This window comes from Oxyura jamaicensis, chromosome 21 (assembly GCF_011077185.1).
Source record: "Oxyura jamaicensis isolate SHBP4307 breed ruddy duck chromosome 21, BPBGC_Ojam_1.0, whole genome shotgun sequence".
NCBI lineage: Eukaryota > Metazoa > Chordata > Aves > Anseriformes > Anatidae > Oxyura > Oxyura jamaicensis.
The window spans coordinates 2235639-2252975 of record NC_048913.1 but is presented as its reverse complement, the minus strand read 5'-3'; the positions used below and the strand labels follow the sequence as shown (position 1 = coordinate 2252975).

General features: G+C 47.9%; 1 protein-coding gene across 2 annotated transcripts in view; it reads left to right on the top strand.

Moving 5' to 3' along the window:
• The window catches only part of SKI (SKI proto-oncogene), a 134800-nt gene that overhangs the window by 14026 nt on the left and 103437 nt on the right, over window positions 1-17337 (top strand). Inside the window, exons 1-2 of one of the 2 annotated variants that reach the window (XM_035344890.1) lie at window positions 13775-14369; window positions 14492-15413. In XM_035344890.1, the coding sequence (XP_035200781.1) occupies window positions 14502-15413 (912 nt within the window). In that variant the 5' untranslated portion in view covers window positions 13775-14369; window positions 14492-14501. Of the gene's footprint in view, window positions 1-13774; window positions 14370-14491; window positions 15414-17337 lie in introns of those variants that run through there. The other variant, XM_035344892.1, reaches the window with a different exon arrangement.

Sequence of the window (17337 nt, the reverse complement as noted above, 5' to 3'; positions counted from 1 at the left end):
GCAGAGGTCTTTGTGCTCGGCCGCTGGCAACATAAACACAAAGCATAACTTTGTGTGAACTGCGTGCCATTGTTTGACTTGCATTCTGTTTGGCAATCCCTTGGAGTCAGTTGACCACCACCAGCCCTGTGCCACTGTCACATTTCTAGAGATCGTGCACTCTGAGTATGGCAGTGCAATTTTGCCCCTTAGCTCCCCTTCTACTACGTTCTTCTATGAAATATTTGCAGGTCTTGTATTTCACGATTGGCCCTATTACTGATTTATCTCCTGTACTGTTTTTCCCACTGGGATCCTGTTCTTTTTTCAGAAATGACCTCCCTTGCTAGTAAACCACAGCTAATTTGGTCTTAGTTCCCTCCCTGTCCCCTCCTCCTAGCATGCTAATAGTGATCCTAACTGGCTGTTAACTCCTACTCTGCAGTTGTCACTGAGCTTTCCGAGATGTATTCTAATTTCCACTTGTAATGCTTGCTTGGCACTGTCTTCTGCTGGAGGTGCAACCTGCACGTTAGGAGGTGATGGTCATTACCAGCATCAGCTTTGGAGAGATTCAGCAGGTAGATTCAACAGATTTGCTGCCCGTGTATTTGTTTAGACAGCTTCATGGGCACTTCACATGGGAGCCAGCACTGCAGTGCATAGCACCGGAAAACCAGGGCAACATGGAGGTAGGAGGAAGTGTTTGTAGTGCACACGAAGTGCTTTCAAATAACATTCGGAAGTTGCAAAAACTGGTGGTGTTCCTATTTGCTTAAACATGTAGCAATGGAATCCATTAACAAGGATCAGGACAGTTGTTCAATCAGGTGACTGAGGCCAGGGCAAACAATCTCAGCCTGTCGCTGAGATCAAGGCAGGCAGACCTGGTTACTCAGTTATTGATAGATGGCTGTGCAAACACAGTCAGGAATAGTAGCTGAATCTTTTTTAGAAGCAATTTTACTTGCTTGCTTTTCCTAGAATTGAAATGAAATGAGAAAAGGATCTGTGGCCTGACATACCTCCAAAGGAATTTCAAAGACCTTGTTAATAAATGATGTAAGGAAAAGCAATGGGCAAAAATGGCAAAGCATCTGTGTGAAGCTGTTGAGGCAACCTGACAGATTGTCAGGTTAGCTGAGAGAATTTGCCGGACTAGGAAGAAAAGGCAGCAGGCGCTCACTGGGCCTCCTTCGTTACAGCAGAGCTTGATTTCAATGAGTGATTTGGGGTTGGAGTTAGATGATCTTTAAGGTACCTTCCAACCCAAACCATTCTGTGATGGCAGGCTTAAACTGTTACACAAACAGAGGATCGGCTCTACCTATTTGAACTTGCATTTCTTAGGCTACCGTGGACAAAACTGGCTTCTTGTGTAATCAGGTGCGGCTTGAATAGAAGTCAGTAGATTTGTATCTGTTCAGTGTAGGAAATGAATTTCATCTATTTTGAACGTGTCTCATATGTAGCATGTCTGTCAGGCTGGAAGAGGAAAAAACACATGCAGAGGTACATTTTGCTTACATAGCTGTGTGCTCAGCTAGCTGAAGTAGCATTTCAACATAGGAATGTGTGTGCTGAAGCAGAGTCCCTTTGTGGGCTTTATATGAAACAAAGAATTATTGAAGAATCCAGTCCTGCTAAGCACTCTGTTTCCACACATAATTTTACATTTGTCTGATGGTACTATTCAGAAATTAGAACTGTAGCTCACAGGCTGAATTGGCTTAAGGATTTTGAAACACAAGCTTATTCCAACTTGAAGTGAAAGAAAGCTACTAAAAAAAAATGTTCAAAACTTTTGGAGTTCTTTGACTTTTGTATTGGGTACAATAGGACACGATTAAAACTAGGACATTTAGAATTAGACGGTCTTGTTTCACTTTGAAAATATATTTTAAAACTATTTTGACAATGGTGGCACTCTCTGCATTTATACTCCTTTCTAAATTAAGTAAAGTAAATTCCAGTGGAAATTGTCTGCTCTGGCACAGTAGAGTTCTGTTGAATTTTTTCGAGCCAGACCTGCTAGGGACCTCGTTGCTTTTGCTGCCGAGCAAGGAGAGATCCTCTTTACAGAGGCAATTTAAATGGGCAGCTCCTTTTGATGGTGGGTATGAGAAGGAATAAAGACACAGAGCAAAAACGTGCTTCAGGCAGGTCACGCAGTAGGTCACCACAAAGCTGCCCTTCTGATTCTGGTGCTAAACATAATCCAGTAGACTGTTTCCTCTTGTAGTACACAGCTCTTTATATGCCCCCATGTAAAGCTCTAACAAAAGAAGTCGTATTGTGCATTTCCACTTTAGGGAAGGAGAAAGGGAGAATTGACGTGCTGCAAATGGCCTTGCAAACCTGAGGAAGAATTAGGTGTTTGATTCTCAGGTTTCTTCAGTCCCGCCATGCCACTTACCTTTGTTTTCAACTAATGAAAGTGTCAATGGTCTTAGCACAGTAAGTAGGGGAGGGAGGCATGACAGAGATTTCATATGGGGAAATTGCAGGTGACTCCTGAACATCCGTGTAGATTAGACTGAATGTTTCAAATAAAATGTTATTAATGACATTGTTGGTCATGGAACTTTTTTTGGATATGAGCTGAAAATGAAAGGTGGTATAAATCCATATCATATTCCTGCGTTTTGCATGCTTTTTGTGGAACAAACCCACAGAGCTTCTGTAGGCCAGCACGAAGTAGTCTGCATTGATCCAACTGGACTGTTAATGTTGTGTCAGGAGACCAAACTTGCTACTTCTGAACCTTACTGAGCTTTCAATTTTCAGCTTAAATACAGAAGAGACGTCAAACCTAATTTCTCAGCTTATCGTGCAAATAATATTCTAAATCTTGCAGAATCATAACTTCAGTGTGAAGCTTCCCAACTGTTTCCTATTGATAAAGGACTTAGCTGGGCACCAAGAGATAAGACTGTAGGATGGAGAAATTGCTGACCTAGTCATGTTGTCTTCCAGTACTGCATTCCTATATTGAGGTTGTGGGTAGGTGTGACTCTGTACAAGTTAACATTCTAATCCTACAGCCATTGAATTTATGGAAATTTGGGGCACTTGGTGCCTTACAGGGAACAGTCTTTATATATGGGCTTTAGATTCTTGGCAGATTGTCAGTGTAGAGCTCAGATTGATTAACGTAGTGCTATTACTCTGAATCTGCATATGCTGTGTTCAGAGAGCAAATCTGACTGGAAACTTTGCTGACACCTTTTGGAAGGATTGAACCTTCAGGATCGAGCCTAGGAAAAAGTGTCAGGATCAAGCAAGGGTTTCCGTTAGTACTGCCAGCTGAGAGTGGCAATGGACTTTGTGAGAGCCTGGAGCTTGTATTCCTTGCGTCTAAGTAAATACGCTCTCCATAGTGGTGCTGAGATAAAGGATTGTCTCGACGTTCCAGATAATTAATTATTTAGACAGAGATAAAATTAGACAAATTAATTGGACAAATGGAAAAAATCTGTACAGATGGTTAGGAGCACCTAAAATCCCATGTGGTACACTGACTGCTAAGTCAGCTAACATTTTTTTTTATGAATGAGAAATCTAATAAGGAAGGGAAAACAGTTAAAATTTGCCCTAGAGCAATTGTAACTTCTACACCTCTTTTTTTGGTTCATAAACACCTCTGTCTCCTGCAAAAACACTTGCGAGGATACTTTTTAATATGGTTTGCTAAGTTTTGTTGCTTGACTTCATTGTTCCTGCAAATCAGCAAATGAATTCCATTTGCAGTTCAGGTTTTTTCTGAGACGAGGAATATTTATGCCAGATTGCTGCTCCTACCTTTACCCTTAAAAATCACACGCTACAGGAACTCTGTCTCGCAGAAGTACGCAGCTGTAGTGAAGTGTAGTGTGCACGTGGAAAGATCTGGTAGGGCCAGGCTCCGACACGTACCGTGCTAGTGTTACTCCATGAAGTAGCTTCAGGCGTGCATCGATAGCACGTGCCCCGTATCTCACGTTCAACTGCTAATACAGTCAGTGGAGCTGTGAGCTGTATTTCACAGTCCCTTTGTCTCCTCTTGGAATCACAGCCATTCTGATTATTTCGCTGTGGCTGTCCAAGAGCTGATTTATCCCAAAATGTGGCAGATGAGGCTCTCCGATAGTGATTACGGTTGAACCATTCCAGTTTGATGCTGATGTAAGACAGAACTGGCCTTTGAAGTCAGATTTTTACCCAAGAGTAGGGAGGAAAAACTGTTCTCCTTAGCTAAGGCAGTTGGCAAGGTGTTTTTGTTGTTGTTTAATTTTTTTTTGGTTTTCTTGTTTATACAGAAGTTCATGGCTTGTTAGTATTCCCCCCAAAATCTGAACAGCTTCCAAGTATACTCAAGTTAGCATTCTGCAGAGAAGAGGGCAGTGCTGTTGCAAAGCACATAACAAAAATAAGACGTGTAGAGCAGAAAAAGTCTAAAAAATCGGAGAAGTCTATGGAGCTGGTGAGAAAATGAGAGGTGACATGAGAACAGGAAGGAAAGGGGAAGGTTATGTCATTAGAGACTGGAATTCAATGTTTTGATGAAACTCCATGGATACAGGAAGGAGCAGGGTGGGTAAAAATAGCTAAATGAAAATGGTATGAGTTCCAAGAAATGAACTCTCCGAAAAGAAAGAAATATATGTTCTTGCTTAAAAACAGGCAGAAGAAGTTATGTGTTTTTATGAACCATTAGAAAGAATGAAGGAGGAAAGAAAGGGGTGAAAGTTGCGGACTGCAATCTCTTTTTTTCTCCAAGCAAACTCGAAACTTGGTGTTGTTATACACATTTCATCCAAATTCTCAGTGGCTTGGTTCCCAAGAGAGAGAGAACACTTTTTCAGTAAAACCATCTCATCAGAAGACCTTGGAGGCGGTTCAGAGTTTCTGGGCTGAGCACATGCATGCACACTTAGGCGTACAGATATCAAATCCACTCCCTAACTGATACAAAACACTACTGATGGTTGTTTGAGCAAATGGCCATCACATATAGAACAGTTTACTCTGCAGGATTTAAACGTGTCCAAAGCCAGCAAACAAAAAGATTGAGGTCTCTTTTTTTTTTTTGTATACCGAATTGTATATGCTTGTGACCCTCCCACTGAGATTCTTATCTTATCTATAAAACAGAAAGCTCTTACAACAAAAACAAGAAAGGAGAAAATGAAGCAATTTACTTGGATTTTTTGGTTGTTGTTGTTGATTTCGGAACAGATGGTAACATATCACAATGGAAGTTTTATAAAAATTTCCATCTTTTAACTCTGAGTGCAGGCCTTAAATTTTTCCCTGGTGAAAATGTGGAGCGTGAGTCATTAAGCATGCTATGCTCTGTCTGCATGGGATTTTCACTTACTGCATTCAGAAAAGTCAGAAAGCCGTTCCATTACAGCAACTGAGTTTTTTTTCTTCTCCACCTGGGCAAACGGCCAATTCCATCATCTCGGGCTCAGCAGTAGGAACAAGGAAGGTACAGTCTGAGGAAGGGTTGTAATGCACAGACAATGGGAGAGTCCAAGAGCAGGAGTCGATCTCCAAAGCTCAGACAATTGTCAGAAGAAGTTGCCTGAGTTATGATTTCTCCAGTCCTGTCTGAATTCACTCGTGTCAGTGATGGCCTGGTTAAAAAAGGTTTGGGCCTGGTTTTGCAAACGAGAGCTTGCATTGCCTGCAGAGCGTTCAGCACCTACTGCCCCTAAATTATCGGTGTAGGGACGGTCTAAGCGTAATCCTTGTTGGGACTCCACTTGAAATTTGGCACTGATTGCTGTGGGACAAATAAGGCCCAGAGGTGCTGCGTGTGATTTTCTGCAGGTCTGCTGATTTGACCTTGGAGAGCTAGAGGAGCTCAGCCTCTCCAGTATGTAACACGTCTCATCTTAATGAAATTATGGAACTTTGCTGGGAGGATATAAAGGGATTTTTACACTGAGGCTTCAAGATATTTGTAAAATCCTCTGGTCTCTCCAGGGCCCTGACAGCAGTCTCTGCTGCCTAGGCATTCACATGCAGCAACTTCCTGAGGACTGCAGTGCTCAGTGGTACCAACCTGCTGCTTCTCCTCTTGGTGTTTGTAACACACGTAGATAATTGCCTTGGAGAAATCAAATCAGGGTCTGAAATTTGCAGTTTGGCATTTCCTTTGTGGCATCTCAGGGTGGCATCTACACCCATTTGGGAGTGGGGATGTTGAAAAAGGCATGATATATGCTGCCCCTTAGTTACACACGTTAATGAGGGTGTTGGAAATGCAGAAAGATGGATGGATGGGGATGGATGGATGGATGGATGTCTCATCTTACAAGGTCTCTGTCAGATTAGTTAATTATTCTCAGCCTTTGTGATAGTTACTGACATCTAGAAGGGAGGTGAATGGCGTCTTGTTGGATGGCAAGAATAATATAGAACACAATTTCCCCTGAAGAAATAGCTTGCATACCTTATATAATGAATGAGCTCATTTTGCCCGTGTTTGCCAGAAACAATAAAAGTTAGAAAATGTCCCAGTAATTAAAATAAAGTGTTACCCAGATTTATGGTGAGAAATGTGAAATGTCAGGCAATTGAGTGCAGCTCCACACTCACAAATAAGCTTCACATTCGTTAGAACAGGTTGCATTCATTACTAAGAACAGTGTGGGTCCAGTGCTAGCCCCAGAAGGCAATGAATGGTTTCTCCTGCTCAGGGAAAGAAAGCAGAGGGGAGGGAAAGGTGCCAGCTGGCGTGCTAGCTGATGGATTTGGGGTCCTAGTGGTAATGCTGCAGTATGCACGGTACAGACATGATCATTGCTTCAGCATGGGTTTTGGATTACACAATGGATAGCAGGAAGAAGGAGAGGGTGCCATTCTCAGGCCTGCCACATGCAGAAAAGGAATCTAGCAGAAATTTTGGAAAAGCTGGATATGAAAAAGGGAAATCTAAGTGAGGCCAGCCCTTCCTGCTACCCCTCCTCTCCCAGTCACTGCTTTTGAATACAAAAGCTATACATCCAAGCTTATCAATATGCGTTCATTCCTTGCTTAAAATCATCTTAAACCCTAATTATTCCAGAGATGATTTTTAGTTGGTTAGTTTGTTTGTCAAAGGTGACATAAGACAAAATAATTGGGTCGGATCCATGTAGGCACTCTGCCTGTAGACGTTGGGAATATTGAAAGGGGAGAGCTGTTGAAGACAGAAGTGAAACTCACTGAAAGGCTCCTGTGCCAGCCCTTTTGGGCAGTACCCTGGCAAGTCAGGCTCAAACATTGCAGTTGCCTTTCTGCTGGGTGTAGCTACAAAGGGGCAGGTTGCTGAAGCATCCTTCTGCTGGGATACTGAGAGCTGCTGCCTTAACATCTCTTGTTGCTAGCCTTTGCACTCCTCTTCTCTGACATAGCTAATTGAAAAAGGAAAAAACGTGAAATGAAAATGCTTTACATAAGAACTAGCCTGACAGTTTAAGCCTAAAATGCCTGGAACCTAAAATGTAAACATCTTTTCCTGTAAAAGAGAATGGGGCCATGTTAAGTCACAGACACTTCAGTGAATGCCAGTGTCACGGAGGACTTCTCGTTACCTGAGTCTCCCGCACTGGAGGTGTCTGAGGTGTCCGATTTAACAAAAACAAACAGCCTGTCTTGCTCACTGGAGCATGAAAGAGGTCTTATGGACCAAAAAAAAATAAACCAAAACCACACACAAAACTTACATTGTTTAGCACTGAATTCTCTTCTCACATAAATTTCATTTAGGAATAGTTCTAGGGATATAAACAGAATTCTGTTAGGAAAAAACACTTACTAGATGAAAGCAGTCGATTTGAATTTGGTAAAAGATTTGGGTTCTGATAAAGGTCTGTGGGGTGGCCTTAAGCCTTGTATACCATCTCTGTTCCTCAGTGCCACATCTGTAAAATGACAGTATGAATGTTGCTTTTTCAATATGTGCTTGTAAGAAAAATCTCGTTATGCTAATGAGGTGTGCTTATGCTTTAATCACAGGTTCATTCAGAAAGCCCATAAATAAAACAAATACGAGATGAACCCTTGAGAACTTGGGAGAGAGGTGTAGAAATTCCAGATTTTAGGACAGCGTGTTCTGAATCAGTGAAGTGATGATGCAAGCACTTATGCCCATGGAGTGTCTAGTGCTGCGTGTTATTTATAGGAGACACAGGCCTTTAAAATAAATCGCAGGTTCATATGTCAGACCAGCAGATAGAAGATCACTTTTCAGCAGACAGTAGATAACATAACTTTCAAGCAGACTGTGGGGCTCATTCCCCACGATGGTTTTGGATCTCAAACTGTTGTAAGGTACGTACCAAAGCCCGTGAGAAGAGACGCTAAAACCAGAGGCCTTCATGAAAGCCCTGCTTGCAGATAAAAGGCGTTACGGGGTCTTTCTAGGAAAGGTGCACTTAGTGATACCAATGTTATTTTCAGAATACGGATACTGTGATGGTGAGAAGTTATCTTAAAGATGGAAGAGATTTCAGAAAAAGATACGCGAGCAGCCCAGAGTCTGCGACAGGCTACTGGGGAAGGAAACGTTTGGCCTTAAAGTTGTACGTGGGCTTCAGGTGAAATGGAAATGAAGCAGTATAAATTGTGCCGTGGTGCAAGTTGATACATGCTAGTTGTAGAGCCCAGCTCTGTTGCCCTTTTACTCACCACAGCAGCTGCAGCAGATCAGATCAGTATTCCCACAGCTTCTCTGCATGATCGAGTGCGTGTGGGAGGGCAGGAGAGGGGTGTTAACCCACTTTGTTTTGGTGAAGCTCAAAGCTGAGGCTTTGCTAATCAGCAGCTCCTGTAGTGCAAGGTTGGCACACTCGTTTCCTTTGATACTGATTGCTTTGGGATAGACTAAATGAGATACTTTGCCCAAGTCTTAGGTTTAGCTTTGTTTGAAACGTGTTGATTTTTCTTCCCCAGAGTGGTGCCAGCAACTGCTCGGTGATACCCTGTGTGAGAACTGTGCTGGGGAGAAATACTGAGGGCAAATGCTAACAGCTCAGTTACTTTTCTTACAGGAATAAGGTTGTGTCTTGGTATCCTTATCCCTTGCTCTGCTGGCTCTGTGCTATGCCTCGTTTGCTTATTGCAGGGCATGCTGAGCAGCTAAAGATAAATGACAAAGCCTCTGGGTGACCTACCAGGGCTGTCTTGTGAGCTCCTGTGGAAATCCCAAGAATTCCAGTCTGTATGTCCCTCTGACTGTTTCCAGTAAATTATTCCTTTTATTGGCAGTAGCAAGCATGACTCTTTTAAAATGAGGTGTTTGGCAGCATCCACTGGGGCATGTAGGTGCAGTGTGTGGGTAGGAGGGGCAGCCCTGGGCAACATACCAGGCAACTTGGGGCGAAAAAAATCTAAGAGATGGGGAGCTCTTTCATGTGCTTTTAACAACACCTTACCTCTCCTGTGTTTCCTAGGATGTCTGATGGTTTCTTGCCATGTAAACGGGAATTATAGGTTGAGAGCAAGTCTTATTTTAAGTAGGTCATCCATTTGTTACGTGTATTAGCCATGGATGTATGCCCTTTAGTCAAACTGCATGTAGACTCAAGCCAGTTCTCAGGGTCGGTGGAATCAGACAGCTTTTGTTCTGAGTAGCCTGCTGAATCGTGTTAGTGTGCTAGCTGCTCTCCTGGGCAGCACGAGGGACTTCTGAAGAAAAAGAAAAAAAGAACCAACAAACCATCAGTTGCCCTAACATGAGTTAAAAGGCTGAATCTTATACGAGATAATTTGTCCTCTAAGGATGAGAACTAGAGAGGGGTATGAGCTGTATGTGGGTTAGGAGATTCTGTGCTTTGCAAGGATGTAAAGGATACAGGAGACAGGATAGGGAACTGAGCTGGAACGGAGAATTGTGAATGGGGTTAGGGAAATAACAAAAATGGCTTCTGAATCCATGGGATTCTCTGCTTAGTGGTGTCAGAACCTGCTATGAACATGATAAAACATCATCAGTTAGCTGAACGAAGACCATCAAGTACAGCATGACTAGCTGCCATCACTGAAAAGATCAGATATTAAAAGCAACCTGTTTTGCAGAGAGAGGAGAAGCAAGACCCAGGAGAGGGGCAGTATTCTGGAGAGAGGCTGCTTTATCGTCTATGTCCAGGTCACGGATGCTAAAAGGGAGGAAGGTGAGAGCTCTTCTGTTTTCTATACACCTACTTTGTGTGTCTGCGCCTCAGAATATGTTTTTCCCGTTCCCAAACTCTGCCACTGTGATTTTTTTCTTCAGTTTATTCCTTGATCTTGAGTTTCTCTCAAACTGTGCAAGACTGTATGTGGCACAGCTGGTTCTGCCTTCCAGGACCGAAGAGGCCAGCCTTGCAGCTCCCTAGCCTTTGTGGTTCAAAATATACAACCTCAGAGATCTGCTTCCAACGTGGGTATTTTCACTGAAACCACATAGAGGGGCTGGAGTGGGAATAACTTCTGACAGAGGAGGTCTGCTTTTCTGTCGTCCCTTCGTTTGCACCCAACCAGACTTTCAGGCTGCTGAGCAACTGAAGGTAGAGATGCTTTCTGATTGCAGCCTTCCAACATGCACTGGATTATCCTTTTAAAATGGTTGCCTTCAAAATTTGGCTTAAAGATGTGAACAGCAGAGCCTAGATGGCTTTGACTTACTATCCTGTAGCACTGCTCCCATAGATATACAGCTACAAATCACATATCTCAAGTTGCATCATTTTTTAAAATAAAAAATCAAACAGTTGCTTTTTCCAATAATTTTTTAAAAAAGAGAATATTTTTGTTGACATGGGTTCATTGCTGACCTCCTCAGATAGGGAATATTTTGTCTGGTTCATCTTGAATATCATTGATTTATGAAACTGTTTTCTTGTGACTTTCTAGATGTTTTTGAATTCACTTAATTCAGTGCAATTCTAAGAGAAATACACTTAAAAAGTGGTTTCTTTTTAAAAATAAAAGTTTAAACATTTTTTTACAGCCAAAAAGGTAAGAAATTGATACACACAGGTAATTTTTGTGAGATGAATCTTTATGTTAATGAAAAAATGAAATACTTGGTTGAAAAAGACTGCCTGACTCTCAGATAAGTCCTTTTCATTGGAGAGCATGAACCCTTCGTCTGCAGGTTCTGGGTAGTTTGGCACTCCCCAGTTTCACTGTAAGGGAAGGATCAGAGAAAACACTGACCTTTCGCAAAGGATCTCTAAAGGAGGAGAGGGAAGGAAATATCCGAGCCATGCAGAAATGGTTCTACTTCAGTACCTGAGAGTCACAACTAGAAATTAGTAAATGCAATACAAACACGGTGAAATTAGATGCTCACTGCTGTAAAGAATTTACCATCTAACGGAAGCTACGGTAGGAATTTGGATGGGTCACATCTGCACCATGCTTTCTTTTTTGCACTTTCCTTCTTCGCTATCGGCCCAAACAGTTTGTCAAATAGCTGCAATACGCCGCGCAGTCCCCGAGAGTCCCCAGGGCTTCCTGACCGAGCAGGCATCTCAGACCAGAAGGGGAGTGCTGTGAATTTGTTTAGAATATACTTTTCATAAGTGTATGTAAAAATATACATAAACATGCTACCTTCTGCTTGGGGAACACGTAAAGGGTGGGACAAGATACTTGCGAGAGGCACCGAGATCCGCAAAATGAAGGCGATGTGGAGGTGTGGGGGAAATGAATCGCCTGTTAAATATGGAAAATGGAGTCTGCTTTTTGTTCTGGGCCTTTGGAATCTGTGGGTGGATTGGAACTGGCAGGCAGGGAGCAAACACCCACCCACCACAGGGCTGTGTGGTTCAGAAGTTTACAAGAGTGTTTGTGTTCCAGGAGCTGTTGGCCTTGAAGCCAATGGAGAGGGGGAGGAGAAAAGGGAGAGAGTGAGAAAAACACTGTGGTGTTGGGGCCCTTCCTCCGAGATATTTTTTCCCTTCTTGTTTCTCCAGCTAGAGGGCTTTGGAACGGGAGCAAGACAAACAGTTACTGGGGGAAAGATTAATAGGATTTTAAGATGCACGGCGCTCACAATCCATCATTGGGGGAGGCAGAGCCTCCAGAAACCACCGCCACCTTAATCCCCAGTGACAGTGCTCCTCGCTCCCCCTTCTCCTGCCTTTCCGCTGCTTAGTCTCGCAAAGTCTGTGGGACAGAGACAAACGCAGGCTTTGCTGTATTGTTATTGCCCGAGCTGAAGGCTGGTTTCTGTCACGCCGTGAATTTAGGTTCAGAAGCTGCCCCTCTAATTGGTTGCCATCTGAGCACTGCAGAGACAGAAACTGAGGCACGCAGGAACTGAACAGCTTGCCCAAGGCAACAGGAAGTCTGTGGGAGATCTGGGAATAGACCCCAGATGTCCCGAGTTCTCTGGCTTAACCACAAGACCATCCTTCCTGTCGTTTTGGTAGTCCCCTCTGCTGCAGGAATTCCATTTGTGAATCGCACCCATACGCAGCCTGTTGCATGACCCAGTGATTTACTGGCACAAGAGGCAGTTGGAAGGGAAAAAAATACCTCTCTTAAATTGACCTGCAGTTATCACCATCCTTTCTTTACAAAAGGTAAGGGAGAAGGAGTCAGAGGGGGGAAAAAAACACAACACAAAACCAACCCTCCAGCATCCAGAAGTCAGAGGCTTTTCCATTACCAAGCAGACTTCCTGCAAACGTTAATTCTGCTCTAACAGAATCAGGGGCTCCGTGCATGGCGGTCGAGTCTATCTGGGCATTTATATTTCAGTGAGTTAAAAACAAACAAAAAAAAAGACAAACCGAATTAAATCCATCCAGGGAATTATTCTGCTGCTATCTGATGATGCTCAGGGTGAGTGCCTTATCCCTATGGGCTGAGGGGTATCTGCTGCTTGTCAGAGCCGGGGCTTTTTTAAGACGAGGCCAGATGGTGGGAAGGGTTTTCTTCGTAATAAAGTGTGCCTCTTGGTTTGCAAGTAATGGAATGGGTGGAATGTCGTGGATGTGCTCCATGTTATTAAAGGTAATAGGTGTAGTTGTAGAGAACGTTACTGGCAGTGATTCTTAACTTGCAGGTCTTTGGTTACCCCGTGAGGGTTGCTCCCGGCCCTGCTCTGGTCACCCTGTGGCAGCAGGCACCGCCTGGCCTGCAGCGTTAGCTGTGTGTGGCTGTGGGGGTGTCTGAAACTCCCACGAGCGGATCTGCAAATCCACGGGCGACACACCTGAGACACAAACACCTGAGACACAAACCTTGGCTTCTCTGAGTCAGGCCGTGAGGCCACAAGCAATGGCTCAGCCCCGTTGGGTTCCCCCTTCTCTGCCCCTCGGTGCTCGGAGCCCAGGCCGGGACGTGGGGGGGCTCGGAGGCGCCTCTTCCCCTCACCTGAAGGGGGACTGCAGCAGACGGGACCACCGCCAAGCCCTCGGAGCTGCCGAGCGGCCTCCCCAGACCCCATCCTTCGGGGGGGGGGGACCGGGGGGGGGGCGGGGCCGGCCCCCCGGCGCCCCCCCGGGGGCCCCCCCCCCCCTCCGTTCCCCGCCGCTCCCCCCCCCCCCCCCCCCCCGGCCCCCCCCCGGGGCGCCGGGGGGGGGGGGGGGGGGGGGGGAGCTCCTCCGAGGGGGGCGATGAGCCGTCCCCGGAGCCCCCCCGGTGCTCCCCCCCCGGCTCCGTGCCCCGTGCGGCCGCCGGGGCTGTGGGGGGGCGGCGGGCGGCGTTCCCGGCAGGGCGCGGGGAGCTGGGCGCATTCCTGGCCGGGCTCGGCGGCGGAGGCAGCGGGGGGAGGAGGAGGAGGAGGAGGAGGGGAGGAGGAGAGGAGGAGGAGAAGAGGAGGAGGAGGAGGAGGCTGGGCCAGCCGCATGAGCTCAGCTCGCAGGCACTCGCAGTCCGCGCCGTGCCGGAGGAGGAGGAGGAGGAGGAGGAGGAGCGGCGGGGATGTGCCGGGCAGGCCGGCAGCCCTGAGGGGCCAGGCGCCCTCCTGCCCACCCAGCCGCCGCGCACCCGGGGCCGCCTCGGTTCCCCGAATCCCGCCGCCCCCCGCCCCCCCCCCGCCCGGACCCAGCTTCCCTCCTCCTCCTGCTGCTTTTTTTTTTTTTTTTTTTTTTAATTCTCCTTTCCTCCCCCGCTCCTTTCCTTCCTTCCTCCGGGCGGCTATGGACAGGCGGGGGAGCGCCGCAGAGCAGCAGCCGCCAGCGCGCATCTGAGCGCGGCCCCGAGCCGGGGGGGGGCCGGGGGGGCGCCGGGGGCCGCTCGGATGCGGGCCGGGCCGTGCCGGGTCGCCCTGCTCCGGCCCGCCAGCACCGCAGCCCCGGGGGGGCCGCGACTGTGACAAACCCGGAGCGGGGAGAGAAGAAAAGAGGCACGCGTCCGCCGAGGAGCCGCTCGCTGCGCGACCGTGGATTGCTAAAGCCGCGTGGGAAGGAGAAAAGGCGAGGGTGGGTTGGTTTGTTTTGTTTTTTTTTTTTTAAAAAAAATATTTTGGGGGGGAAATCCCTCGAGTGGATTTGTACCGGCGTGGAAGATAACTGGGGATTTTTGTTGTTTGTTTTGGGAATAGAAACTAAAAAATGGAGACTGTAAGTAGAAGCAGCTTCCAGCCTCATCCAGGACTGCAGAAGACCTTGGAACAGTTTCATCTGAGCTCTATGAGCTCCCTGGGTGGCCCTGCTGCTTTCTCAGCACGATGGGCACAGGAGATGTACAAGAAAGACAATGGCAAAGACCCAGCGGAACCCGTGCTGCATCTGCCCCCCATCCAGCCGCCTCCGGTGATGCCCGGTCCCTTCTTCATGCCCTCGGACAGGTCCACGGAGAGGTGCGAGACCATCCTGGAAGGGGAAACCATCTCCTGCTTCGTGGTGGGTGGAGAAAAGCGGCTTTGCTTGCCCCAGATCCTGAACTCGGTGCTCAGGGACTTCTCCCTGCAGCAGATCAATTCGGTGTGTGACGAGCTGCATATTTACTGCTCCAGGTGCACTGCTGACCAGCTGGAGATCCTCAAAGTCATGGGCATCCTGCCCTTCTCCGCTCCCTCCTGCGGGCTCATCACTAAAACTGATGCCGAGAGGCTTTGTAATGCCTTGCTTTATGGTGGCACCTATCCTCCCCACTGCAAGAAGGAATTCTCTAGCACGATCGAGCTGGAGCTTACAGAGAAGAGCTTCAAGGTGTATCACGAGTGCTTTGGGAAGTGTAAGGGACTCCTGGTACCAGAGCTTTACAGTAACCCCAGCGCAGCCTGCATCCAGTGCTTGGACTGCAGGCTGATGTACCCGCCTCACAAATTCGTGGTCCACTCGCACAAATCCCTGGAAAACAGGACTTGCCACTGGGGCTTTGACTCTGCAAACTGGAGGTCCTACATCCTCCTCAGCCAGGATTACACTGGGAAAGAGGAGAAGGCTAGGCTGGGCCAGCTCTTAGACGAAATGAAAGAAAAATTTGACTATAACAACAAATACAAGAGGAAAGCCCCCAGGGTAAGTCACGCCTTTAATTCTTGTTTTAAATAGGGGCAGGGGGGGAGAGAAAGAGAAAAGCAATCTTCTGCAATACGCTGACGTCGATGGGTGATGTGTTACCGCCGGGTTTCCTTCTAGGGTCGGTGAGCGGTCTCATCGCCTGCCTCGATCTCGCCACGTGTGCTGGGGGGCCCCTGCCCTGCGCCTCTGGCAGGGGCTGCGGGGCGATGTGTGGGGTTTGGACGTTGGGGGGGGTTGGACGTGGAGTCTGATCCTCTCGACCCCTCGCTCGAGCAGGAAGCGTGTGATTTCGGCTCAGAGGAGCTTGGGTAGGGGTCAGGACAAGGAAGGAGCCGGAGAAAAATCCCGCTGGGTGCTCCAGCCCCAACGCCGTGCCGTCTGCTGCGTGCCTCCAGGGAGGGAGGCAGGGGCTGGGCTGCCTCAGTGCTGGTGTTGGAACACAAATGGGGCTGCTGCGAGAGATCCCGGCCGTCGCGCAGGCTGCTGGCGTGCCATGAAGTGCAGGTCGGGGACGGACATGTGTGTGCTTTTAGGGGATCCCGGGGAGCCCCAGCTCGCCATCAGCCAGGCTTTTTTGCGGGTTGGGTTGCGGGCAGGCTGGGTGAGCCGATCTGTGCGGGGCGAGCTGCAGCAGCTGAGGGCATGCCGTGCCGGCCCCAGGCCAGCCAGCCACGGCGGATCGGCTTTTTTAGGCGGCCTTTGTTTGCCTTTTGCTCCGAGCTGGATCCCAGGGGTGGGGGGCCGGGATCCTGCGGCTCTGGGGCCACATCCTGCCTCCTCCTGCAGGAGTTGTCCTCAGCATGTGCCAGGAGTGGAAGGGCAGTGACACAAACCCTGACACGAGAAGCAGCGTTTAAAGCCCTCGGAGAACACTCGGTAAAATTCCTCAATTAACTTCACAAACATAATGTTAAACGTGCACACCCGCTCGGGCTCCGACACAGCTTGGAGTTGAAAACGAAACACGCAGGAGGCTTGCCAGGCACCCGGGGCAGCAGCTTGGCCCCCCCAAAAGGACCAGCTCCCCAAAGACCAGCCCCCAGCTGCATGCAGGTGCTCTCCAGGCCTGCCTTAGCCCCGTTTCAGCCCTCGGCCCTCCTTCTCCTCCCGCCCGGGTGTCAGCAGCCAGAGGCTGTGCGGAGCCCCCTTCTCCCCGCGGCTGGAGGTGGATGTGGTTTTACGGCCTGGCTGCTCGCCGGCAGTCATGTGCTAAAAGGGCTGGCGGGGCGGCTGGCTGCGGGTGTCTGCGAGGGGAGGAGAGGGCTCAGGACGTGCAGACGTCTCTGAGGTTGGGGAATGAATTTTCTAGGGCGTGCTTTGTTTGGGGAGCAAAATAAAATGATCCCTGCTCTTTTATTTTCCTTCCGGTAGGGTCGCGTGTCCCTGGCTTGGTGATTTCCCCAGTTTGATTAAAATGGACGTTGTTAGAGGGCTGAGCTCCTTGTCTTGCAAGGCTTCTGTGGCACTGCTCAGTTGTGTGATTTATCCTGTGCCCCAGGTGAGGGTGCAGGTGGAGAAGAGGAAAAGACTGCCAGGTTTTGGCACTGCCTCTGTCTTGGTGACCCTTTACCAGGTCCCAGCTCAGAGCACGGCAAGCGCTCTTAGCCCACCCTCCACAAGGTGCGTGCAGCCCTTCCGAGAGTGGCTTCGAGGTACCTCACAGTGGACACCAAAAATTGCATAAGAAAATCACAGCTGTACATTTTTCATTAAAAAAAGAAAAGCAAAAGTTTGTCCTAATAAAACACTGAAAGTCTCCTTGGGTTTGTTTGGGAGGGGTTTGATGGGGAAGAGCCGGGTGGTACGCGCTCAGGGGTCAGGGCGCAGAAATCCTGCAGCCGTGCAGAACGGGCTCAGTTGCCATGCTGTGGGGTTGTCCCCGCGGCTCCTGTTCACGTGGCGCAGTCTTGAAGAGAGCCTG